Raw genomic sequence first — 27,079 nt, forward strand, 5'->3', positions numbered from 1 at the left:
ACAGTAACACCAATGTCTAACAAACATGTTTTGAGGCAGAAAGTCCTGCTTATTGGAAATATGTGACTCGACCCAGTTTAACAAACAAATACCAGTATTGACTCATCTTAGATTCCCTATATTAGAATTCATTTAAATAAACAGATAATGACCAAAAAAAAGAACAATTTTCACACAAAAATTGTCGATCGGGCATGTTCTGATATGCCATTTTTAACCAGTGCTCAGGAAAGTCGAAAAACGTTGTTCGTGCGTAAATGGCAACCCCTGGTGGCGATTTAGAATAATAGCACATGCAAAAGTGTGACATGCAAGTCGACTGTACATCTATTTGTGACTTGTCTGGCATGTGTGCAGGGAGTGGATGAACACTCCAAACACACCAATCTAACTTTCGGACAGTTGCGCAATGGCCCGTGTGTACTACCTGAATTTGGATCGGGTTTGACATTTACTTCCATCGCAACCACAATTTGTGACAATGAAGACAAAAAACTTGGAAGTGAAATATCATTTTTAAAACATGGTAATATTTATATCGAGAGCTTGTCTCACAAAACAGCCTACCGGACACGTTCCTCGTGATGTGTGCGCGTGTGTGTAAAGTCGCTTGCTATGCCAAGAGCTCAAGCACATTCTCTTTAGAGAAGTTGCAGAGAGATACATAAAAAGTTATACATAGCGCGGCGCACGCGTGCGCGCTCACTGCGTACATTGGGTACTTGGACAGCGCTGTTACCCGTATTGTCTTGGACAACACGCATCATTAACAGATAAATCCGTGGCTAGGGAACACCGCCATTTGGGTCTGTCACACCACCGCAGTTCTGTGCACACCACGCAAACGTGGAATGTGTCAAACAAAGCAGACGTGCGCGGTGTCCAGGCAACGACGTACAAGTGAAACAACATTACAGCCGCCGCGAGCACGGCGTTCCAGCAAGATAAACCTTCGGAGGACCTTATCTGATCTCTCTCTTTAAACATATACCCACTTTTTATTACACTGGTATCGTTTTTACTCTAAAAATAATTTAATATCAGTATTAAACATCGACAAGTGTATCACTGTCAGGTTTACAAATTTTTGTTAATTTTTATTTATTTATGTTTTGTTGCGAGGTATTTATTTTACATAGGTAGTTAATATAAAATTTAAGAATAAAAAAATGTATGCAAGAGCCCCTAGGGTTACCTACGTACTAACAGGAGGCACTGCAGCTAATGTGGGACCAGGCTCCTATGAGATCAATCAAAGGCAGACTAACAAACCAGGTAAAGTGCTAATCTTCTTTTCATCTCTCTCTCTCTCTCTTAATTCAATTAAATTCCCAATGCTTCGTTGGCCTGACAAATTCGTACAATTGTATTGCCAAAGCTTGTTGGATCAGAGAAAGGAACACGGCAACATGCAAGAAGTAACAACAACAATGAATCTGGATAACATACAAAAACAGTAACGCAGTAACTGTGTGTGTGTGTGTGTGTGTGTGTGTGTGTTAAACAGGTTTTTGCCTTGCTTTGGAAAGGAATTTTTAAAGATTTGCACATTTTATCATCCATGTCAGGAACATTGTTTTTAATGATATTGCTGATATCCAGCTAATGCGGAGCCTTCACCTAATCTGGAGGAACATGGTCTAATGGGCTGCATCATCATCTCTAAGCCGATAAGAGGTTCTTGTTTGCTGGCCAAGACTCTAAGAATTACTACAATGAAAACATAAAAATTTGGAAATTGCATCCAAACTACTTGGACTTGACCTCTTCCATCCCCCCCCCCCCCGAGGCACTAAGTTTGAGTTTTTTTGTTCCTGAGAAATGTAATTTATGACTATGCCACTGACAGGTATTTGTGATGCTTTGCAGACTGCTATGCTCCATTCATGTCGCTGGCCTGCAGAGAGACCATTTTTCAAATGTCTGAGAATGACATGGCATCCCCTGGACCTGGGCAGTACGACACCAGCCCTGTGAAGGTATCCTCTGTCCCATAATTCCCCTCCGTCTCATTATTTACCGGCCTTATCTGAAGTGCTCTGCTGTTACATGTATTATAAATTCAATCGTTTGTGCAATGCTAAATATGAGCTTTTGTCATGTCATCTCTAGGGACATATAGAAGTTTTCAAAATGAAATTGCTTTCTGAATGGCTCTATCATGTAAAAAAAACATCACGTCATCTTAAAAACATTAGAAGTAAAAAAAAAAGGAGAATCATAACTGGCCTAATGGTAATAATCTGAGAGGGTTTTGACCCGAATGTTTCAGAGTCGAATTCTGGGCGGACAGAGCCTTCAGAATCGTCGGCGTTTGAGGACGTTTTGGGGACCGGGCCGGAGGAGATCCTGGGACCGCCGGGAGCGTGGACGGCAGTCCTTGCAGGCGCCCTACGGAGGGCCTGCAGGGGGTGGCAAAGGGCCCCTGTTATTTTAGGCTCCCTTGACTGTGATGGCCTGCAGGGTTTGTGGAAAGGGCCCCTGTGTTTAAGCTGTGCAGGGGAAATCTCCAGCACATTGGCCGCAGGTCTGCAGTGTTTGTGGAAAAGGCCCCTGTGTTTAAGCTGTACAGGGGAAATCTCCAGCACATTGGCCGCAGGTCTGCAGTGTTTGTGGAAAGGGCCCCTGTGTTTAAGCTGTACAGGGGAAATCTCCAGCACATTGGCCGCAGGTCTGCAGTGTTTGTGGAAAGGGCCCCTGTGCTTAAGCTGTACAGGGGAAATCTCCAGCATATTAGCCCCCAGGCCTGCAGTGTTTGTGGAGAGGGCCCTGTGCTTAAGCTGTACAGGGGAAATCTCCAGCGCTTTGTCCCCAGGCCTGCAGTGGTTTGTGGGAAAGGCCCCTGTGTTTAAGCTGTGCAGGGGAAATCTCCAGCGCTTGACCTGCTCTCTGTGACACGGGCGCAGGGCGTGTCCAACCTGCTGAAGAGCTTGAGGCAGCCGGACATCCCCTCCATCCCGTCCCCAGGACAGGCCTTCGGGTACGAGGAGAGCGACCAGGGGATCCTCCACCGGCAACCGCTGCCTCCCAAGGACGACACGCTGGGGCCGGCTTACTACTGCCCTCTGGTGGTAAGAGCAGAGCATGCATGTACGCGCTCACACATGCAGACATGCACACGCATACACACACGTTTGCACACACGCACACACACGCATGCACACACACATGCACACACATACACACGCACGCACACACACACACGCACATACACACAGACACACAGGCATGCACACACACATGCACACACACGCACACACACACACTTGTATCATTGACATATATTTCTATTGCAAATAGGTCTCGAGTACAGAATTAAGGATTAATGTGAGAAAGAGAGAGAAAGAGTGGGAGAGAGAGAGGTGGAGAGAGAGGGGGAAGCAGAGAGAGAGAGAGAGAGAGAGAGAGAGAGAGCGAGACGGGGGGAGAGACAGTCTGTGTGTGCATTGTTGATGGGATAACTGTGAGTGCTGTTTGCAGTAGTTTGCAGTTGACCTTATGCATGATTGGACCTCTTAATTCTCCCAGAATCTATTTCCATTCGTAATGATGGGAGCAGCACTTCTAAAAGTCACAACGTGCCACGTTCATCCATTCTGATGTCGACACGGGGGACCATTAGTAATTATTCCTCAAGTTATATTACAATATTCACTTAAAATAATGCAGCGCCGGCTGGTCTTGCCTTCAATTAAACCATATTTCATTTGCTAATGACTACCCGAGTCAACGGCGTCCTTGAGGTAGGTTGTGTCAACACTTTGCGGAAAGAGCCTCCGTGATTTAGGGTTATAAAGAGTGCATCAATTTATTTCTGTCTTCCTTCCCCTCCCTCTTTGTCTTTTAAAGGCTTTTAATCTTCTGATAGATGCGAGTTTTACCTGAAAGTTTCCTGGGTCGTACAGTTAAGTAGCCGTCTGATTACATTTATTTATTTTTTGAAAAATGCAGACCCTGGCAAACAGGAATTTTGGAAGCGCTCCTAATCGAGGATGACAATGAATCAACTTTTGTTAAATGCTCGTTGGACTGAATGACTCCTAACAGCCGCGGAAGTTGTTAAAGTCATTGGCTGCTAGTACACATCCACCGGGGCTGTGTTGGGCCAATCAACCTGCACTTTGAGAAAGTAGGTTCTGAGCATACGGCAAAGAAAAAGAGCTGAGCGTGTGTGTCAGGGTGAAATGTGTGTCTGTATGCACGTGTGTATGCCTGTGTGTGTGTGTGTGTGTGTGTGTGCCTGTGTGTGTGTGTGTGTGTGTGTGTGTGTGTGTGTGTGTGTGTGTGTGTGTGTGTGTGTGTGTGTGTTTGTCTGCATATATATGTTGGCCTAATGCTGTTGACAGAAGACTGTTGGAACAGACCTGTCACTCCAGCGTTCCCACGGCGATTGCTTCTGTGATTGATTTTCTAATCCAGCCCCACTGATCAGCTTTATTACACGTTTGAGCATAGGGGAGATACGGCGCCCCTGAGTCTTACTACAAATGCCAACAGGCTTTGCGGCGAGCAGACGCTGAATGTAAACTAGCTGGATCTCAGAAACACCGTGTGACAGCAAACGTTGCTTAATAAAGACCTTCTGATAGATGTTCAAAAATTTAACGAATGTTTTGGTCTTTTGATATGTCCCCAGAAGCCTGTATTCCCAAGTTAGACGTACAACCATTTTAATTAGTCCCTTCTGATTCACCTTCCTGCCAATCACTAAACCCACTGTGGTTGCTTGCATCTTTGTATCATCCTGTATGAGGTGGAATGCTTTCCAGACATGCAAATTTCGATGTGATCCTGACGATTTTTTAATTTTTTAATTTTTTAAATGTACCTGCGACTTATGCACAGACAGCCAGGTGTGACTTTTTGCCAATTATGACATAAGAAAATGTCATGACTTCTACAAGGGGTGTATTCCTGCCTCTTGCCCAATGCACGCTGGGATAGGCTCTAGCAACCCCCACGACCCTGACCAGGACAAACGGGTATAGATAATGAATGCTTGAATGAATTAATTTATGAATGAACATATTGGGATGACTAAAGATGATATAATGTTTTGTTGCATTGGGACTGATGGCAGATGTCTGTGTGTCAGCTGAAGTCTCTGATTCAGCTCTGTATTAGCGTGTTAGAGGCTGTTGCATGTAGGCCTGACATCAGCTACAGTGCGGGAGAAACTTCCACAGGGCCTGGGTAGGCCCGTGTCCTGCGAGCGGGCCTTTGGAGGTCATTTTTAATAACTCCCGGACAAACATCTCTGAGCCCGTAAATCAAGTCCCGGGATTCCTTGAGGGCCTACCAATTCCGGAACGCTAATTAGAGCGTGCAGATGACGAGAACCTTTCTTTCTCCTCTCCTTGTCTCTCTCAAAACCTTCTCTCCCAGGCCGAGAGCTCCTCCTCCCAGAAGTACAGAGGGGTGCATTTTGGGAAGATGACGGGGAGGCGGGGGGAGGCGCGGGTGTCCGAGGGCCCCGGACCGGGGGAGTACAGTCCTGAAGAGTGAGTCGTGCCCGTCTCTCCCCGCGCACAGTCCCACAACTGTGACTGCCCAATCGTACACATCGTAGGTCCAAAATCATAGCAGCTGGACCAATGAGAGACGCTCACACTTCATATATAACAACTCACACGGTCTTTAATACTGTTTCTGTGGAGTTAGTCATGTTCATTTCAGCACTTCTAATATTTTTAAGATGACTTGATGTTTAGCCTCTCCACGAAACATGATTCAAGTTTCATTAGGTAAAAACAGGGGTGAAAACAGGGATAAAAGGAAGTGAAGAGTTTTGATGTGTCTATAAGGCACTTTTCCGGAGTACTTTTACACGGTTATAGAGGACGGCTCGCGCTGAGCGCACGTAGCTTCTTCCCTGGACGGTTATCTGAAGATCATCAACTACTCAGCAGGAGGGAGGACACCTACTCCCCCCACCTGTCCCGCCCCCCACTTTCCGTAATGGAGGCAGGAGACAGGACGTGTAAATCACCATCCCCCCCCCCCCCCCCGCTCCGCGCCCCCCCCCCAGACCCCCCACGTGCATACCAGGCGCTGTCTCGGTTAACGATGATCGACGTAAGACGGCTTCCTTCCCCTCGGCCCGCGCAGTTGGGGGCTGATGCCTCTCCCGCTCCCCCCCTGACAGGAATCACGGCGTCCTCTACGAGAACGTCAATGTGAAGAAGGAGTCCAGGAGCAGGGCCGAGCTCGTCCTGCCGCGCTACCCCGAGATGCTAACGCTGCGGGAGGAGAAGAAGGTGAGGACGTGCTCGTGGCGCACTGCCCCCAACCACCCAACCCTCTCACCACCTTCCCCAATCCTCCACCCAAACCCTCCACCCACCCTCCTCCACCCAAACTCCCCAAACCATCCACCCAAACCCCTCACCAATTCCCCCCCATCTCCACCCAAACCCTCTCCACCCAACTCTCTCCTCCCAATCCTCCACCCAAACCCTCTCCACCCAATCCTCCTCGCCTAACCCTCCACTCAACCCTCTCCACAGACAGACAACTGGCAGCCAATCAGTGGCTGTGGCTACCTGAACTCTGCTTAGTATGCAGAAAGGCTTTTCAGACCGATGCGTGCTTCCTCAGGCTCGCTTCAGGATGAGGACGAATAAATGGCAGCCATTTTAGGAGAGCGGAGAAACCTGCTTAGAACGGCACAGATTTGCCCTTTACAGAGAGTCACTCCAGTTTAGTCTCACTCAATCAATATTTATGTTGTATAACGGCAGTTATAATCAGGCTGTCACATAGCATTTCAGAGAGGGCATTTTCAAGTTGAAATAAAAATAAACAAGGACACTTATGCCAATCTTGGGGGAAGGAAAAAAAACTGTTTGTTTATAAAGTTTTTTTCCCTGACCCCCTAGAGATTGAAATGAACTCTTGGAACACAGTAGGATGCAATGATTGCATCAGCACGTAAGAGAAATAAAACCAAGCCAGAATTTAGGGGGAAAAAAATGGGTTTAATACTTTGCATTTACTGTTGGTGAAACTCACAAGTCAATCTAGCATGAAATATTTTGGCTTCCTTCTCATTTGATCAATGATCTACATGACATAGCTTTGTTTAGACAGTAGTCCTTTTCCATTTATCATCACACTGAAGTCTTTATATTTTTATGCCTTTGATAGAGCCTAGAGCATTCCTCTGTCACTCCCCTGAAATTCCTTCCTGGTTAACAACGACAGTGGCGTGGAGTAACCAGGAGTCTGCGTTTGTTCAGTTTGTGGTTTTATGTTTGCTCCTCTGTGTCTGCTTTTGTTACGTCTATTGTTCAGGTATTTGTATTGCTTTTCATTCTTCTTTTCATCCGTCTACCCTGTGGTTAAGCTTGTGGTTTGTGCGAACACCGTTCTTCCGTACAAAGAGAGGAAAGCTTAAACAAAAGGAGCAGATGCAAAACGTGAAGCTTGATGCGTGTATGTAAGCCTTCCTGATTTTTTATTTTTTTAAAAAAAACAGAATGACTCTCTGCCTCTTAACACAAGGACTGCTGATGCGCCAGCGCTCTCTGAAATTGCCCGGAGGGGCCGCGAGGGTTTTGTCTGTAATATCGGCGACCCCGCAGGGCTGGCCGAGCTACGCTCCGGGCCGCGCGCACGCTGAGCTCGCTGGAAGCGAATCGTTAAGCTATTCTGTGCCCCGGCAACAGCGCGCACCACAACCGAGCAGCCGAGCCAGGGCGGGGCCAGGAGGTGCCCAGTCAGCTCCACAGAGAGGAGAAATCAGTCCCTCACCTCCTTTTCTCCCTCCTCTTCCTCGCTCCCTGCCAACTCCCTCCGATCGCGTGACGCGTTGGTCTCTGATCAGAAAATGTCAGGGATGATGAAACCGAAAAGGGCGCTTCCTGAAGGACCGAGGTGGCGACTCCGGAATGATCCAGAGAGGGGGACGGGCTTCCCTGCAGCTCTCCGGCAGAGCGGGGCGTTGCGCGGTCCGTGCGCTGGGGGGGCGAGTCTCTGGGGCCTTGTGTTTTTTCCTCTGTTCTGCCGAAGGAAGTCAAAGTTAGAGAGCGGGCGGTCGTTCATCTGCGTCGCACCGTGTCCCTCTCCCAGCTGCGCGGAGAGATACGCGTGTAATTACCCCCGGGGTAATCGGTGTCTCTTTACCGGGCAATTTTCCCCTGTGTTTCACACGTCTGATGTGCGCTGTGATCTGTCGAAGGCTCCGGCCTTGACGCATGACCTGCTGACAGCCGAGAAATTTGCACTCATGTTGACGGGGCTTTTCAAAGCTAAATGCGATTCGCTATCGCCAGTGTCAGTGCAAGTGAGGTCAATGCTCTTGCGAGACGACAAGCTACTGTCAGTAAATTACCTCTGTCCTCCTTCATTAAGGTCAGTGATGCACCTGTGATTAACTTGTATGTGTATGTGTATCTTTCACAGCCACATTTGGTTACAGGGTGAAAATACGCTTTGCGTGCCTAAGGTCCATAAGGAGAATCTTCATGGAGTGTGACATATTCCGCATTTAACACCTCCATCCTTCAGAGGATGAAATGAAGAACTCAGCCGACATTTTGTGTATGGATGCGATGTGTGATCAGAGTTATTTTCAGCGGGGGCATTTTTCTACAGGAAATCCATTCCTGTTTTCGTGTGAGATGTTTACGCCCGGTTCCTTCTGATAATCCCGCCGTCATTAAACAGGCAGCTCTGCGTCTTCAGGACTGGCACATAAATGGGAGAAAAATAAATTCTGCCACTAGAGGGCACCAAAACTCAACGATCAGACAGAACCGCCCTGTGTTATTTATTTCAATCAATCCAGACCTTTAATGACTTACCTACGTGTACGTAGGTGGACATCATTGACCCCAATGCACTCGATGTTTCTGTGCTTTTGTTATTGACGTGCATGGCTCGAGTGTTGAATGGCTGAGTCAGTATTAGTACTGGGGGTTGTTTGGTCAGCCCTGGTTAGTATGTCTGGGTTTCAGAGAGAGAGAGAGAGAGAGAGAGAGGTCGTCGGGTGTGTGAGATTGGGAGGTCACGAGCCCTTGCGTCAGCGCCTTGTGCTGCTGCCCGCCGTGACCTGCAGAGGGAGCCGAAGAGCAGCTGCGGGTCTCTCTCGACCTGAGCTCGATTCGGAGAGACTACGGGGTGGTATGGACCCCAGGTGCGCGTAGCCCCGCTGTCTATCCGTCACGGGGGGGGGGGCGCCGGCCTGGAGGTGCGTCATTAGCCCCCCGCTGGCTGCCCCCCTGCTGGCCACCCCCCCCCCCCACTCCCCCCCGGTCGGCCCGCCCCGCGCCGGGCATCCGTCATCATTAGAGAGGGTCTGATAATGGCCGCCAGCAGATGGGTCATTATCAGCGCTGCGCCCACCAAACGGCCTCCTGGAGGACACGCCCCCAACGTCGCGCCCGCGCGCGCTAACCGTCAGACACGTACGCGCCCCCCAGCGTGGGACCCCGGTGAGCGCCTTCACAAAAACACTGAGCCCAGTCCACCTCTCCGGGCCCTCCGGCGCTATCTCCTCACAGCGCTCTTTTACAAGGCTACGGTGTGCTGGAGGGGACACACGGCACGGATAGTGGAATCAGTAAAAGGCAGGACAACCTTGAGTCTTTGTTAACAGACTTTTTATTAATATATAAAAGTGGGCCACAAGAGACCGTAAACCTTTTACAAAATATTTTAGTAAAAGAAAATTCTCATTCATGAATGGCAATGTTGATTAATAAGTGTATCATTCATACATAAATATTGTACAGCTTGGCCCTTCCTCAATGTCTTTTTCTTTTTATTTTTAAATATAAACTTTTTTCAGACCCACCAATGACGTTAATACCCTTACTTGAAAACACTGTTCTACTGTAAAATCGGTGGTAATGTCTATCTAGTTAACTTAACCGGGGTGAACAGTGTGAAGCCACAATTTATGCTGATTGCATGCAAATGTGTTTAATTAAATCTGATTGAAATTGAACTGGATTTAAATCGGCCACATTTTATGGACTTGCACACGACCGTGTGAGTCGTCTCGATTATTCAGTCAATACCGCTATATTTTGTCACTGAACGTACTAATCCGTTCATTAACAATGTAAGAATGTACACATTAAACGTGTAGAGAGATCACACGCATTAAGCCGATTTCAAATGACCCGAATGGACACGTTTAGGCGTGTTATGGCTAACAGTCAGAGTACCTCAAGCTTGTATCGGCCTGCTTGGTGTGTTCTTGTGTTGTTCGTGTGCCGGTGTGTGTATTGGTTGTGTGCCATGTTAGCGGTGTGCTGTATGTTGTGTTACGTGTGCTCATGTGAGTGAGTGTTATGTTGGTAGTTGAGCGTGTAGCATGATGTGTGAGCGTGTGTATGTTGTGTTAGCGTGTGCTCGTGTGAGCGTTGTGTTATGTTGTCGGTGCGTGTAGCGTTGTGTGTTAGTGTCAGTGCGTGTGTGTATGTTTGTATTGGCGTGTAGCATGTATTGTGGCTTATGTGTGGAGCGTGTGTGTGTATGTTGTTGGTTGCTGATGTGTGCTGTGAGCTGTCGTGCGTGTGTGAGTTTGTGTGTGCGTGTGTCCTCGTGTGCATGCGCCTGTGTAAATTCCCCCCCCCGTGTGGCCCGGCTGTAATTGTCCCAGAAGCACATCGGTCTTGCGTGCTCTAATTGACTATACATCACGCAGCGGCCCGCTCGGACGGGCGGGGACGGTCTCTCCCAGAGAGGGGGTCGAAGGTCAGCGCAGGCGAGGCTCACCCTAATGTCCTCCATCACAGCGGTGTGCGCTGCCTGACCCGCGCGCGGTGGGCCCGCTTCCACATCTCTCTCCCCCTCCGCCTGCGACTACCAGGCTCTCCGTCTTCATAATTGAGTCTTCATCTGCTTCCTCGACCCCGCTCACCTCCGCCCCCCACCCCCCCACGGCGGAGTACCCGAGAACGGCTCTCCTCCCCCCCATCTGAACTGAACAGCGGCGGCGGTGGCTATCGCCTCGTTGGTTTATTTTTCGTTTTTTTTTTTTATTTAAAATTTTCTCTCTCTCTCCTAAATCCACAGGGCGTCCCGGGTCCCGGGCAATACAACATCAAGAGCCAGTTTGAGAGGACGGGCAGCCGAAAAAAGGACCCCGCCGTCAACCCCCCCTTCCTCTTCCAGGCTCAGGTAAAGGACGTAGTCTTCCTCGACCCCACCGGCGGCGACCGTCTCGTTAGCACGTTAGCACGTTTTCCGGCTCTCCCGCACGCAGCGGTGGCTTGTGAGAGCTCTGTACGAGCGTGTAACCAAGGCCGGGTTCGGGAGATTGACAGCACCGAGCCGGCGGGAGGTGAGAGGGGGACAGGGAGGTGGCTCGCGCGGTTTGACGTGCGATGCGCTGTCGGGACAGGAAGCCGGTCTGTCACAACGCCACGGCAACAATTCGCCTTCGTGCGCCCTGAGAGCCAGACGGTCAGGCGTTGGGTTCTGCCGTTAAGGGAGATGTTATGACTTGCCTGGGCACTGAACAAAAATCCTCCGGAGATTGAACCAGGTGAAGTGTGGAAAAAAGTATATTTATATGTGTGCACCTTATGGTTTTCAGAAACAAAAAAAAAAATATATATATATATATATTAAAGCACTGACATCTGTTACTTAGCCATGTTTCAGAGAGTTCTCTTAGACACCTGTTTTTATGAGGAAAAAAAGGCATGGATTATAACTGACTTTCTTAAACACCATCTATATAAGAAAACATTCATTTGAGGCTTATAAGGCTCTAAAAACATCCCCCACCAACCCAAATCCCCTCACAACGGGGGCCCGGCACATTAAAGAGCAGATTCCCCAGCCGAGACACAGACAGGAAAGGGACCAAGGAGACGCATTTCAATATGAAAGCTGTGCTCCAGTTTCTAGGGCCGTGTGCAGAAATTTTAGAAATTTCAGAAATTTTGTTTTTGGGGCTGTTTTAGAGCCCCATGGCTCCACATGGAACGGCAGATCTGACCCTGCCCCCCCAGCCACGCCTCCAGTGCACCCCCCCCCCCCCCCCGAAGCGATGGGGGGTAAGGTGGGTAACAGGAAGAGTGGGAAATCAGTCGTTCTCCTGTGTAATTTATCAGCCGATGATCACAAATCAGATGCATTCAGGACTCGCTCGTCAGACGCTTCTGGGACGGGTTTCCTGGTCTTCCGTGCGAGTTGACGTTGGTCTTCAACGCGATCCGACAGGATCGGTCCAGACTGAAACGCACAGCTCTGGAACTGAGCGACAAGGAAGTAATACACGCGAGTAACGTCCGTGTGACACACTTCCCCTGGTCCTCTACTGCCTCAAGAAAAATGGACCCAGTGGAACCACTTTTCGGCATCCTGGAGTGTTCCTCTGAACTGGTTTGACTTTCAGCATCTGGAATCGAAAGCCCCTGATAGGCTTATGTGCATACGATGTGTTCTTTTTAAAGGAAGCGTAACTGACAACAGGCCGTGAGGGCAGGAGCTTCACTCTCAGAGTCGGTCTGCTAAAAAACAAGATGTTCAAAGATGCACAAAGCCTACGTTTTTTTGTCAACGAAAATTCAGTCCCCCGCTATTTAATCTTCCCTTACCTGGGACGCCTTAGCTCGTGGACAATGACCAGAACTCTGCGGTGGAAAGCTCAGAGGAAGGAATGTTATGTGTGTGTGGTCTCCATGGCGACTCCATGGTTGCGGGAGAGCGTGCGACTGAACCGGGTGTCTTTGAGAGAGTACTGCTTTGTATTAACGCCATTCATCTCCTCCATGTCACAGCTCATGTTCATTTTCCTATACAACACATGCAGCGAAGCACCGTAGGGACGCACCATATCGAGCAGGCCACTGCACTCAATCCGATAATGAGAGAGCGTGCTGTCTCATAGCTTTTGCATTAGCTTTTGCAAACCCATGCATCATAGGTTTTCACACAGCAAATGCATGTTCCATTCCAATTGTACTTTTATCCAGTTTTCTGTCATGTCATCCATCCAATTACTCTCATGCTGCTCTGAACTGAACAGGACCAAGTATCACCAGCGATCTCCTGACCCCCACCTCTCCCCCTCCCAGCGGTTCATCCCAGTGAAGGAGGCGGCGCCCCCTGTTGGCCTGTACGAGGACCCGCGCTCGGCCTTGGACGCGCTGAAGAAGACCACGGGGCTGAAGAGGAGCCCCTTCGGCCAGACGGCCGTGCGCTTCGTTCCCCCGACCGGCAAATCGCCCACGCCCGGTGCGTAGCTCCACTTCCTGTCTGCCCGAACCCTCGACTTCCTGTCTGAGCGCGGCGCGGCCTTATCGCCTCTCCCGTTTCCTCCAAGCCCGCTCTCCACCCCCCCTTTTGCCCCCCCCCCATTCCGCAGCCGAACCGCTGAGTTTGCTCTGTCGGTCCTCCCCCAGGTCCGGGGGCGTACAACGTGTTCGACTACGGCATGGCCCAGGACAGCCTGAGGAGGGCGCTGCTGGAGAGGAACAAGAAGGGAGGGTTCGGGTCTCGGGCCCAGAGAAACCCCGCCTTCGTCAAGAGGGAGGAGGCGGAGCTCCCGGGGCCCGCGCAGTACCGGGTAGGGCTCGATCCTCAGGCCCCGCCCACAAACACCTCGGGACCAATCAGAGTCCAAGATGCATTCAGCCTGGATGTGTACACAGCACAATGTCCAATGTGTTGATTCAGTATCTTAAGCTAAGTTTTTATGGGTATCCACAACAATGGTAATGGTGTAACATAGCCAAACCAAACTTGGTAGTTGGCGAGTCCATGGGGATTGTAGTCCACCTGCGAAACGGCATTGAGATTGGTCTTGAAACAGCAAAGATATCAAGGTTAACTCAAAGCTGACAGGTATACAGTAGGGACCACACATGCTCCGTAACAATTGATTTAACAATGAAGGTCTGACTGAGTGTGATGCAGCACACTGAACTGCTCTGGCGCCCCCTGCTGTCCGCAGGTGGAGAAGACGCTGGAGGAGCCGTACAAGCAGAAGCACACGGCCGTGTTCAAGTCAGTGACAGAGAGGCTAACGAGCGCCCAGGCAGCGCAGGTGAGCCATGGCTGTCCCGTCCAATCAAACGCAGGCTGGAGGTCAATCTGACCTTTGACCCGCACACAACATATTTACAAATGTGTGTTGCATATGAGTAGTGCTCTCACTTGTAGAGAACCCTGCTGGCAGCAGTATATGCCTCACGCAGTATAGGATTATGTGTATATTTTTGTTATTGTTTTTATAACTGTTTTTTATTTTTATTTAAATGTATTAAACCTGCAGTAAATAAATATTTTTCACCTGGTGTGGGGCAAGGACACATTAAAAAACACCAGAGGTGGGAAAGTCCCAGGGTCAGAAAGTTTAAAAGTCCTGCCATGTATTCCTTCCACCCGTGAACTCAGACGGCCGATTTCACTAATTAGCTCTACCTCCTGGCTGATGAATTGTGCTAATTAGCAAATCCAGGTGACTGAAGCAAAATACTGGGGAGGACTTTTACTTTCTGAACCTAATGTTTTCACCTCTGAAAAGCAGGGGGCGAGGGGGCATTTTGGTGTGTGTCCAGCAGCTAGACTATAAAAAAAAACAATAAAATAAAAGCCAATGCCCAAAACACCTTATTTCATGTAGGTATTCATATCTCATTCAGATTTCCCTCTAGGGTTCAGTAGCCAAGCCATGGGAACCTGACATTAATAAATAATAACCCTGTGCTGCCACATAGCTCCCTCCTACCTTCCACAACTGTGGCTACACACACAGTCGAGCTGTCAACGTGTGAGAACCACGTCACATCATGAACGTATGCTGGTCATCAGCTTTCCAGAAGCACTGTATCATGCCAGAGAAAATAGATCTTGTGTGTATAGCTGGTGATGACCGACACCATATTCATTCAGCCATTAAATAGGTGATTCACCCACCGTCTGAATCAGAGACTGTTAGAAGCTAGAAAGATGCCACGTTCCTCAGTCCTTCCTGTTCCCGCTAAAGAGTTCCTGTCGCTGCTCAGAAAGGTCTGCTGATGAACCTTCTCTGAATATTCATGGACTGCCGGGCTGTTGCAGTGTTCCCCTGCATATCAACAGTGAGCAGAATCAGAACCAAACGACTCGCAGACCTACCTGCTAATGACTATTCATAAGCACCCGCCTGTCGGCTGGGGCTCTGCCTAGCTCTGATGGTGTGGAGGAGGGCAGGAGTTTCAGTGTGAAGTGTGGGGAGATCTGATGGTGTGGAGGAGGGCAGGAGTTTCAGTGTGAAGTGTGGGGAGATCTGCATTTCCCTGCTAACGGTGCCATAACTCTGGGATGACACCGTGATGAAACTTGGGCGTTTTGTCGATGGGACCACACCTGTGACTCTCCTCTCTATTGATGGGACCACAGCTATGGCTCCCTTCTCTGCGACCTTTGACCTTGGTGTGGGGAAGGACGGCGCTCTCGCTTGCTCTGGCGGTGTATGTGCTGGCGCTGTGGGCCTCTCTCTCTCTCTCTCTCTCTCTCTCTGTCTGCCATGGCCTTGCGTCTCAGCAGAGTCCTTCTTGAATAATGAGCCTGTTGCCATGGTGAGAGAACAAATCCCCTCTGCCCGGGCAGCAGGGAAGAGAAGGGGGCGTCGGGGTGGTACAGGGGGGGTACGGTGAGCCAATGGGGAGAGTCCTTATTCACTGTTCCACCTGCAGGGACGGTCATGTAGGCAAAAGAAGCGGCCAGGGGTTCCATAACTACAGGGAAGGCAGTGGAGGGTTAAAGGTCGTGATGTGGGGTTTTCGGGTCCTCCTGCGGGGAACGGTGCTTCGTGGGGGACGCTGCCGCTCCCCGCCCCACTCCGGCGGCCGGACGACTCTCGGACGGGGTCCCGCGGTTTTGGGGCGGAGCGGGAGTAGCGCGGCTTGGCGGTCACGCCGGGGGGGAACAGCGCCAGTCACCGCCTGGTTTTCGATGCCGGACGGCTCTCCCGCCGGCGCGTGTAATAAAAACCCGGGTTTTTTTTTTTTTTTACGGGCGGTACATAAATAGCGGCTCTCGGCCCGCGGCATCTGTCCCGCCGGCGTCCCGCGGTTCGGCCCGAACGCCCCCCGCACCGTCGGCAGTGCCAATTTATTCCGCGCAGCGCCCGCGCCCGCGTTTATGAATCCCGGCCCGTCATAAAAACCAGACACCTAATTAATTCCTCTCGCAGCAAGTTGCCCTTCTTATTAATCGCCTTTAACTGCCATTAAAATACCGCCCTTTTTTTGGGGGGGGGGGCGGGTAATGCGCTCCGGAAAAGTTTCATTTCAGAAAGGTTAGCGGGGATCCCTGCTGTGCGGTGATAGGAGCGGGGAGAACCTCGCAGAGCAGAGGAGCGGGGCGGCGTCCCCGTCAGGGCTGAGGAGAACTCTCGCTGCCGTCTCGCTTCTCGTTATTAACACTTTGTCATCGCGACCAGCAGATGAAAAATCAGAGGTAATGCTAATTGGCCACAGACGGCGTAATTGCTTACTCTCTTCCACTCGCGGTGATGCATTAGTGTCGCTTGACCCCTACGGTAAATTTAGAAGATTTATCAGTTGGCTTCCCTCAAAAGTTCCGACAAGCTAAAGATGGGCAGAGTTCTGATAGGTATTCATAAGGCTCCCGCTGGTACTGTGAGTGAGAGGTGCGTCTCACCTCAACTGGCACCGACTCTCCTGCGGTGGAAAAGGAATTAAAATGAGGAAGAATCCTGAAAAAAAAGGAACATTAAACCTGGTTTAACCTGTTGTATGCTGATGCCTACTAGGAACAGCCTACTAGTGAAATGCATTGATAGGCTGGTGCATTTACTCGCTTAATTTGTTCCATCCCAAAAAGAAAAAAGCTTTTTTGCCTTTACATTAACAGAACATTGTTAGAAATAGAGCAATATGTTGTACATTGTGAGGTTTGAGCCTTTGACGAGCACCTGTTGTGACTGATGTTACCATAATGAGGAAGGAACGCTGGGCATCAACACTGTTGACCAGGGCCATCAGACGTCTTATTGCAACAACTGACAAGAAATATATATATTATATATAATATATATATATATATATATATATATATATAAGTATCTATATATATTCTTTTTCTCATCTACAGCAGAGCAGGTTTTATTGTGTGACACTCCCCCGCAGATTAATCTGTCACCACATGAAAACGGCGCAAAAAAAAAAGGAGGGAAAAAAACCGTTGGAGGGAGGCGGATCACAAACAGACTTCCTCGCGTTTACTGAAATGAGCTGATGGGAGATAACGGCGATAGCGTTTTGTACTTTCCTCTCCACACCACCCTCCCTCCCCCCTCTTCCTCACCCCCCCGTCCCCCCCACGCCCGTCCGTCCGCCCATTAGGGGTGTAAACAGAGGAGGGGCCCCGCGCGGCGCAGGATCTGAGAGGCCCCCATAATGGCGGCCCGCTGGGCCCCCTTTCAGCGGAGTTAATGAAACGCCGCGTGACGCCGCGCCGGTTAGCGCCGTTAGCGTCCCGCGTTCCCGCGCGCCCCGCCGCGACGTTTATTAAAAGCGCCCAATCAGAGCCTAATCAGCCGGCGCTACCGTTGAGCCACAGCTCAAACGGGGGGGGGGGGGGGGGGAAGCGAATGAGGAAAAAACCACGTCTGTCAGAGTATTTTTTTTTTTACCCCCGCTCTTTCCTGGGGGGGGGAGCCGGACTTCCATTGAGGTTTTTCTGAGATGTCTGTCAGAGAGCCCCTTTCTGTTCACAGCGCTGACGACTTTCTCTCAGAGCAACAAGCGCCAGCAAACCGGCGGTATGAAAACCCGCTAATGCTCCGGTATTTATAGACGGCTCTGTGCACAAGGCTTTGTCGGGGAGCGTGCCGGTGACCGACGCAGGCGGAATGTGAGCGATGGGAAAGCACCAGGGGTTCGTTACCGCGTCGAAAATAACATTAAAAAGGCAACGTTTATTCTGGAAGGCAACAGTGCAACCTCTCTCTCTCTCTCTCTCTCTCTCGCGCGCGCGTCCCACACACAGAAATTCTGTGCCTAATGACAGTGTCACATGGCAGTTGAGTCACATATGCTTTTCCTGCCAACGATGAAAACGAGCTGGAAAAAAAAGAACGACTTAATTTGTCACAGGAAAAACTGTTCTCATTTTACACTTATTGTATTTAAAGTAAAAGCAGTTTTTTTTTCTCTGACACGAGAATTATTTAAAGACTTATTATATGAAGATATATTTTTAAATGAGAGTCAATTCTTAAGTCAGATGAGAAACTGAGAAGAAAATGCTAGAAAAACGAATCGTGCATTATTTGAGTTGAAATGAAAGAATGTTGAAACTAAAATAGGGCTGTTAAAATAGAAAAGGGCTCCTACAGAAAAATGATTTTGTTCAATGAAAAGAAATAATTTTCCTATATTCTGCTGAATTAAAATATAACTTCCATTGAATATAATCTAATAAGTTTAAAAGCAGTTAAACTAGAATTGGAAATTCTAGCATTGTGAAGTTATATATAACAGTCACTATTTAGGGGCTATAAACAGCAGTTTTTTCCAGTCCAGATAGTTACAGGTTGTTGTTAATGTGGCAGTGTTCATCTGATCTCAGCTTGCTATGCATGTGCTATAAGATGTTTATATCCTCTCTATTACAGGGTTATTACACGATTATGATCTGCGGTCCAAGGTGAATGGGTTAGGGTTAGGGTATGCCGTTCACCCACAGCCTAACACAAGATATGCTGCTCTATAATTAGCGCTAGCCCAACCTTTGTACTGTTCTGTAAAGTTTGGAAAGTCGTGATTCTGAGAAACTGCGTCAGAAGACGACACAGTCTTCAGCTGCCGTGTTCAGTGTGTCAGCACAGTGTGTCAGCACAGTGGGACAGCACAGTGTAGCATCAGGAGGCACTAAAAATTGTAGTGGAAAAAAAAAAAAAGGTTTCGGATAATCGAAAGGTGAGATGCCGTGGTCCAGGCTGTCAGCTATAATTATAATCTAGGAACCAGCGTTCATCCCCAAATTCGAACATTGTCCAATGAAACACACAGCACCTCTTCTTGCTCAGCACAGCCTTCCCCGACCTGTCGGGACTCTGTCTGTGAGGGTTATTAATGTCCACAGGGCTGACAGGCAGAGAACAAAGCAGGTTTTTATTAATATCCATGCCCATGTGCATTACAGAAGGAGAAAATATTGCAGGATCTGGAACAGAGGTGCTTTTCATAAATGTGCTCACAGGCAGGGCGGATATTAACAGATACCGTCAGAGTCAAGGTTAAGTATCAACGTTAATAATGAAACGGAATTATGTAAAAAAAAAAAAAAAGAAAAAAGAAAAGTGATTTATTCTCAGCCTTTGTTGATTGGCTAGGGAAGCACATTATTATCTATTCAATTATAGTACCCTGGAGATAATTAGCAGCTTTGCTAAACACACGTTTATTGAGAAAGAGTAACACTGATATAATTACTCCAGAGGAGGAGAAGAAGAAGAAGAGAGGAACAGAGACCTACACATGGAATTAAACTGTATTCCCATGGAAATTGAGCAATACTTCTTCATAAAATTCATGCAGAAGAAGTACGATGAACTGAAGATCTGTTGCTGACCGAACTCGAGATTTTAAGCAGGCCAGGTGACCCATTGTTTTGAGTAGAGCCACCTTGAAATTATTTTACAGTGCATTGCCCTCACGTATGAAAATTTAACACATACCCCAGTAAATTCTTTTCTGTGCACTACCCTATCCGCCTTCTTGAGAAAATATGAGGTGAGACGCTCAGTTTTCACGGTAAAAACCGAGATGTTGGCTTTTCGTGCGTCACACTGATTACAGCGCAGCGCATGCAGATCTGGAACGTCCATGCGTTTGTCTCTCTTAACAAAGAAGAAGCCGGGAAAATGCTTTGTGCAATTTCATACATCGCTAAACAAAAGGTGTCTGTGTTTCCAGCAGGGGCTGGAATTACAATAAACGTTCAGCACACGGCCCGTCATAATTGACTTAGAGCGGTTTGGCTTGAACTGGGTGGAGGGGGGGGTGGGTGGGTGGGAGGCTGTGATCCAGAAATAGAAAATGGCAAAAGCGAGCCCGTATCTGTGAAAGAAGCCGGCTGTCTGGAGGAGGAAAACGGAGAAAAGATTTAAGTGTCATTTCGGAACGAGGCGTGAAGCTCTAGCCGTGAAGTGCCTGTGCAGAGCTGGGCCGAGCTCTGTGTTAACCAGCATGTCCGCCAGCTCGCCGTGGGGAGCATCTCGAGCTCGTCTGCGTGATGGCCGGTCACACTCACACACACGAAAAGAGTGTAAACCTGCCATAACGAGCTCCTGCTTCCAGCCACAGCAGCTCCTCTCGTTTTTATATCGCTATTCCTTTTTCCAGTTCTTGTTTCTTTGTGGTAGCTCAAAGTATGTTTGAGGGCTTCAGACCCAAATCAAAGGTAGGATCCTGTAGCTCAAAACCGAGTGCACCTCTTCCTTTAAAGGTTTTAACGAGTAGAGGAAAGCACCTTATCTGGGCTGGAGGACAGTGTCTGATATGTACGTGTGTGTGTGTATGTGTGTGTGTGTGTGTGTGAGGGGCAGGGTCAATTTTCATGGCAGTGAAGATTTTGATATTTGAAGCAAGAAGGTATGGGGGTTTGAAATGTCTCGAAAGCTTCGCCTCTCGCTGGGTAATCGCTCATTACGCTGTCATTCTTCACCACAGAAGCCATTATCGCCATTATCGCTAGGTTTATGTTTTTTCTTTTCTTCTTTCGTCAGCCATGGGAGACGTCAGACAGCAGCGAGGACGTCTCCCGGTAAACGGGAGCAAATTGTGTTTAATGTGCGCCTGTCGCTCGAGGCGCCCCCGCGCGCGTCTGCCATCCATGTCGCGGTGCTGAAATACGGGCAGGCGTGGCGGCGGTTTTACCGCGACCAAGAACACCGCCGCCGTCGCCGCCGCCGCCGCCACCGCCGCCAGCGAGCATCGCTCGGGATCCCTCACGCCACGCCCCACGCGCACGCACGACAATGACAGAACGCCCGGGAATCCTGCATCCTGTGTGACTGTATGTGTGTGTGTGTGCGTGTGTATGTGCGCGCGCGTGTGCGTGCGAGTGCGTGTGCGTGTGCGTGCGCGTGCGCGTCTGTGTGTGAGTGTGTGTGTGAGTGTGTGTGCGTATCGCCCCCCGAGGAAAGATCACAGGCCGATCGCGAAAACTGTCCCGCTACGAAGTCTAGCCGCCGAGCGCCGCCAAGTCTGGGAAGAAAGAACAAAAAGAAAGGGATGAGAGAGAGAAGGCGGATATGGCTGATTGCGGCTCTTCCTCTGCACGCGCCCCCCCCCCTCCCAAAACCCCTGGAATCTGACCTCTCCGTGCTCTCCTAGGCCTGCTCTACATTTTCATAACCATGCTTTTGACACCTCAACACTCAGTATGATGTAAATGAAACAGTATATTTATGCATAGAAGTAAGTGGTATCCAACCACCAAAAGTTATTGCCTTTCACATTTAAAAAAAAAAAACAGCAACACCATGGAAAGCGATGGTTGATGCTGGGCTTTGTTTACAGTCAGCAGGCTCGCTAACATTGGATCATTTGCCATAACGAAGACGTACTGTTTTAGAAAATGCTTATGTCTGATGTTTGTACCGTTCCCTCCTGTTATTACAATTAATGGCAGCACATAGTTTCTCTTCTTTTTTGCTGGTTTGCAGCTTAGCCTGTGCAAAGAAACAACCCACAGTGTTGAAGAGCTCCCACACACAGATTTATGAGACCCAGGCAGACTGGGGACTGGAATCTCTTGTCATTATTAATTCTCTTTGATATTTTTACCAGAGTCAGTTTTTCTTCTTCTCTCTCCACCTGCGCAAGTCCAGAGAGGACTTGCAGGTTTAAATTTGGACCGTAATGACACAGTGATGTATTTTTATGCTTCGCTTAATATCATGTAAATCAGGAAATAGAGCAGACGCTGTAAGTCTTACTGTCTGAGGCGGTTCAGGAGTAGGCAGTGCTATTGCTGCATTTTGTACTTTATCTGTTCGATGTCTCTGCTGTTTCCCAAAGTGCCTGTTTCTCTGGAGGCCTTTGGCAGCTCTGGCGCACAGACACGCACAGAAGAGGCTGTCTGGTAATCAGACCAGCTGTTGCTTGTTGAGTTCATCAAGGCCTGTTGCGAAGGCCCAGCCAGCTGAGTCTTCAGCGCCACAGGTACAGTGCTGCGAAAAAGTATTCGCAACAGATCGACGCAAAACACCAGGGGGGTGATCGTCTGTACTTCTGTACTCATTCATCTTTTGATCTCGAATGCAAAATAATACCTTCAGAATACAGCCAAAATGACAAACTGCTACCAGAGGGCACTGTACATGTGGACTAATAAACAGTGATGACTCCTGGCTTTTACTCTCAGCCAGTTCTGCTTCTAAACCATCACCTGCTGGAGGTGCTCACTGAAGCCGTACTCTCATCCACCACACTATATGGGGCTTCCGGGTGCCATATCCTGTTGAGGAACCTCGTCTTAGTCCAGGGAATGCGCCCCTAAAAAAACCGATGCACAGTCAACACCCGATGCTCCAGGGGACCACAGATCACGTGGCCACTCTTAGGACCCGGGGGGGACTTGCTCTGTATAAGCTGTACACAGTCGATGGCAAAAAAAATGGATAGATGCCTGATCTTTGTTATTATAATTCATACGCTTCTTGCAAAATGCCGTCAGCTGGCTCGATGGTCTGTGCAAAGAGCCTGTGTTTGGCGTCTTAACCCACGCCAGCAGATTAGGGAAGGTCCGAATGAGGACAATGAACACAGGTGTGGTCTGAAGGGGGGGGGGGGGGGTGAGTATTCGGAAGGTGATTAGTTGTTCTGATTGGTTTCAACCTGTCCCTTCAATGTGGGTCACGTGACTGTGGGTCATGTGACACGGCCTGGCTATGCCATCCACTGCTTATGTAATTTATAATTTATATGAAGATAGGCCGATGGTTTACGAAGGCCACTGCATCCGGCTGTGTGGTCAATAATCCAGAACTATTGGCCACACTGTTGAAATATTTGTTCGGGGTCATTTTGTGGGAGACCAGATGAGGTCCAATCAATCTCTGGGACATTTATGAGGTGGTTAAAAAACTACAACTTCCTCTGAGCTGCAGTCAATCGATATCGAAGACTGTTTGTTGAAGATAATAACCTCATAGTCAGAAGATTTACGGTTGCTAGAGCAAATATGAGCGCAGTCACATGTGAAGAAAAGATGTGAGCGAATAAAATCACCGTCAAAGTGAATGCGATTTCGTGTTTGCCAGTTGACTTGGAATAAATAATAGTGGTGTCATGGAAACCTACTGATTTCCAGGAAAATGTACACTGACAGACAAAAATCTTTTCTGAATATTAACAAAATATTAATTCTATTTTGGGAATGTTTTCTTTGAATAGAGGGGGGCATCATCACTGCTTAATTGTAATTGTAAATTGTATCGCAATTAGTAAAGCAATAAAGCAAAGGTATGAATGTGTATCAAAGCGAAATAAAAATGTTGCACATATGAGACACAATTGCTTACAAGTTATCAGCTTTAGTGGAATCTGTTTATAAATAAGGGTTTAGTTGCAAATCCAATTAACACTCTTAGAACCATCTTTAAGATGAAAGCTGCTTCATAAACAACATGAGCCCATCTAATATACCCCAGGCCAGAACAAGCTTTCTTTGCAACAATTATACTTCACTCCAGCTCATGGACAAATTGATACTCTGCCCAAATCATCAGTCATATTTTGTGAGGAGACGGCAAAGTGTGGAACTCGATCTGCCAGCGTTTCTCACGTATACAAACGATGCACTTTCCCTCTCTCGTGTATCCAAAATATAAACTGTGGAGCACGTTGGCGTGAAGTTCAGCACACTGCAAACTGCAGTGACTCCAAACCAACTGAAACAAAGCAAAATGAACAAATGCTTTCCTAATATGCCAAACCCACTAAAAATCAAGTGAGGCGCAACAGGCATCAGAACTAGCTGTTTGGGTACAAACCTAGCCCCTAAATTAGGGAGTCCTCAATTCAAGAACTAACAGGGAAAGCAAATAACTGATGGAGAATAAATAAATAAATAAATAAATGTCATAAAATGACACCTATGCTGCAAGCTTCCACATTAAATGCCACATGGACAGAAACAACTCGAGCACCTGCTCAATTCGGTTTCCTCCCTTCCTTCCTGTTACGAGCCACCGGGGGCAGTCCTGTCATTTTCCTCTCGGGCGGTAAACCGTAGAAGGGAAGCAGATTCTCCAGCATTTTTCAGAATCCTCGGCCTAATTACCCGGCCTAATTAATGTTCCGTTCAGCTGTTTACTGTTTGTTTTCGTTTTTTTGCAGTGCGAGAATGCGTCTTATTTTATACCTGCCCCCCCCCCCCCTTTCTCTCTCCACGGTAATTGGATTTGAGAATGTCCTGAGAGATGGGTCGCGTTAAAAAAAAGGCGGAGTTCTCCCAAATTCGAAAATTGTTTTTTGGCGGCTCTGTGAAAGCTTACCTCTCTGCTTCCTCCAGTCTGCCCCCCCCCCCCACACACACGCCCCCCCCCCCCCTTTGTGGCGGTGTCGCCACCTCTCTCTCCCCCCTCCGTCTGGCGCGCTTAGCCACATGTGCTCAGCAGCTGCTTCAGCACAGCTGCAGAGGGGCAGGTGAAGTCGCCGAGAAAAAATAAAATAAATAAATAAATAAATAAAAATAAATAAATAAAAAATGTCGGAAATCACAAGAGGGCCGGAATCGCAAATTAAGGATGCTAAGTGTTTACAGAGGGAAGGGCCCGAAGCTGATCGTTCCCCAGCAGCGCGTCCCGGTGTTTTGCTAAATTTCTCTCCGTTGCCAACACAAGAGCTGCGCGGGGTGGGGGGGAGCAGACACTCGGCATTCATTACACGCCCCCCCCCCAAAAAAAACGCGCGCTTTAGGAAACTGTGCCCCCCTTTATTGACTGCGTCTGGATGTTTTCATTAATTAACCCAGCTACCGCTTTCATGCATTCCCATGGAGCGCCATTTGAATAACAAACCTGACTCATCTCCAGTATAACTGCAAAGGCCCATTTTGTGGCTGCAGTCTGCGTTCCAGTGTCTAAACAAACCCTTTTCTCCTTTTTCTTTTTTTTAAATTGTGTGTGCGTTTGGGAGAGCGGTACGTACAGGAGAGCAGTGAAATTAAAAATATTATCTGGCGGCAGCCTTCGTATGGCAGACTGCGTCTCACGCGCGGTGAGATCACCTCGCTTTCCCTTAATTTAACGAGCGCTCTTAAAGCATCAGCAGAGAGCAAGGTCTCGCTCGTTAGCTGCAGCTCAAACAATTAAACACAGCAAGTGTGTGAGACTGTGGGGGGCTGCCCATGAGGGACTGCGCATTGTACAGACCATTATTAATCACGTTATTGATTCTGGAAGTATGAATGGATATGACCTGTGGAAATGACTTGGGAGCATTACGCAGAAGGGACCCGAAGTCCTGTTGTGGGGGGTGGGGGGGGGGGTGGGTATGATGCAGGAAGGTGTGCATGAGATATGGCAATATCATAATCATTTACCACTCCATGTACCACTGTGGGAGTCCTGTAGCCACCTGCGGATCATTTTTGCGAAACTTGAGTTGAAAACGTTTTGGATCCCTGTGGTAGAGAGGGCTCCTGAGATATGTAAAAAAAAAAAAACCCTCCAGTAGACCAGGGGGATTCAGACAGCTGTAAAAATACCTTTTAAGAGAGGGACAGGATGTATGCACAGGTGAAAAGAGTAATTTTGAGAGGGAATAAATGGAGAAGGGAGGCCAGGGAAGAGTCAGTGATTACCCTCGGGTTTTTTGGCACTGTGGCGAGGAGAACCCAGGTGACTAAGACACTTGCGAGCTGCTGAGAAGCCGGGAGGAAGAGATGAAGAAGCACCTGGAAACGAGGGAGAAGGTTTTATAGCGATCATTCAGAAAGGGGCGTATTTAAAAGGATGGACGAGCTCTCATAGGAAACCAGGGAATTAGGAGGGGAAGCTGGGAAGCCTCGCGCAACGCGTGCTAATTTGTATGTGTAATGGGGGCAGCTCTGCTGTGGCTCTGAGCCGAGCTCCCCCACCATCCACCCACCGCGCAACAAGACATACGGTTGGCTCACGAGCTAAAGGTCAAAGGTGACCAGCCGAGGGAACCAATCGCACGCTGATCCCGGGGCCTCTGAGGGTGTGACATCACCTTCTTTATTGGATGTTCACATGCTCACTTACACTTATGAACTTCGCTAACTACAGCCCCCCCCCCCCCCCCTCGCCAAACTCCCCTCGTCTGACTGATCTGCGTTAGCCTCATTACCCGCGTCACTAGCGCTGTGCTACCCGGGGAGAGTCTACAGCAGGCTTTGAGCAGCAACCCCCGGCATCTGCACAGCAAGAGCAGAGACATGATTAGCTCACCCAGCTACAGACCTCAACTAAGGCTCCTGGTTAAGGGAACTGATTGCACTCTTATTCGGGCTCTGGGGAGTTGTTACCCCCAGAGTTTTGTGGTGAACATTAACAGGCTCATTTCCAAAACTTTACCGGCTACATTTTTTTCCCCCTCCCAATCCCAGCTGACTGAAGGGCACTGCGGCAGTCTCGTTATATGGGGTCAAAGGCTCGACTGTAATGTGGCTGGTTCTCTGGGTTCTAAACTGTGTCCCCCGCTGTCCGTATTCCCCTGAAAAGAAATACAATGAGGCCACTGTGCTCAAGGCAAAAAGGTTACAAGTGAGGGGATGTAGTGCAGTTTTATTCAGGCTGAAAGGTGAATAAAAATGCGTCATGTCACCTTCTATAGTGGACATTCACATGGGCAATCATGCCTCTGGACTTTTTTTTAACATATGGAAAGCAAGGAGAGCAGGAGAGAGAAAACAGAGATGGACCCTAAACAGAGCCATGGGGTACTGTAGTAGTGAGGTGGAAATGAGTGGTATAATAACCCTTCACAAAGAGTGGAAAAGTAGGCCCAGGAGAGCAAGACATATCACGTGATTCAGGATATGGAAAGAAGTGAGGCCGTCAAAAAACATTAAGCCAGATAAAAATATCTCAGCTGTTGTAGGGAAGCTGCAAAAGTAATTTACAGAA

The 27,079-nt window shown here is 48.6% G+C and overlaps 1 protein-coding gene across 1 annotated transcript in view; it reads left to right on the forward strand.

Moving 5' to 3' along the window:
* Positions 1–1,934: 1,934 nt before the first annotated feature.
* The window catches only part of stpg2 (sperm-tail PG-rich repeat containing 2), a 40,292-nt gene continuing 15,147 nt past the window's right edge, over positions 1,935–27,079 (forward strand). The window contains exons 1-8 of the mRNA XM_064353229.1: positions 1,935–1,979; positions 2,907–3,071; positions 5,386–5,501; positions 6,146–6,257; positions 11,026–11,130; positions 13,038–13,197; positions 13,365–13,528; positions 13,916–14,008. Coding sequence (XP_064209299.1) covers positions 1,935–1,979; positions 2,907–3,071; positions 5,386–5,501; positions 6,146–6,257; positions 11,026–11,130; positions 13,038–13,197; positions 13,365–13,528; positions 13,916–14,008 — 960 coding nt within the window. The remainder of the gene's footprint in view (positions 1,980–2,906; positions 3,072–5,385; positions 5,502–6,145; positions 6,258–11,025; positions 11,131–13,037; positions 13,198–13,364; positions 13,529–13,915; positions 14,009–27,079) is intronic.

Source organism: Anguilla rostrata, chromosome 10 (genome assembly GCF_018555375.3).
Source record: "Anguilla rostrata isolate EN2019 chromosome 10, ASM1855537v3, whole genome shotgun sequence".
NCBI lineage: Eukaryota > Metazoa > Chordata > Actinopteri > Anguilliformes > Anguillidae > Anguilla > Anguilla rostrata.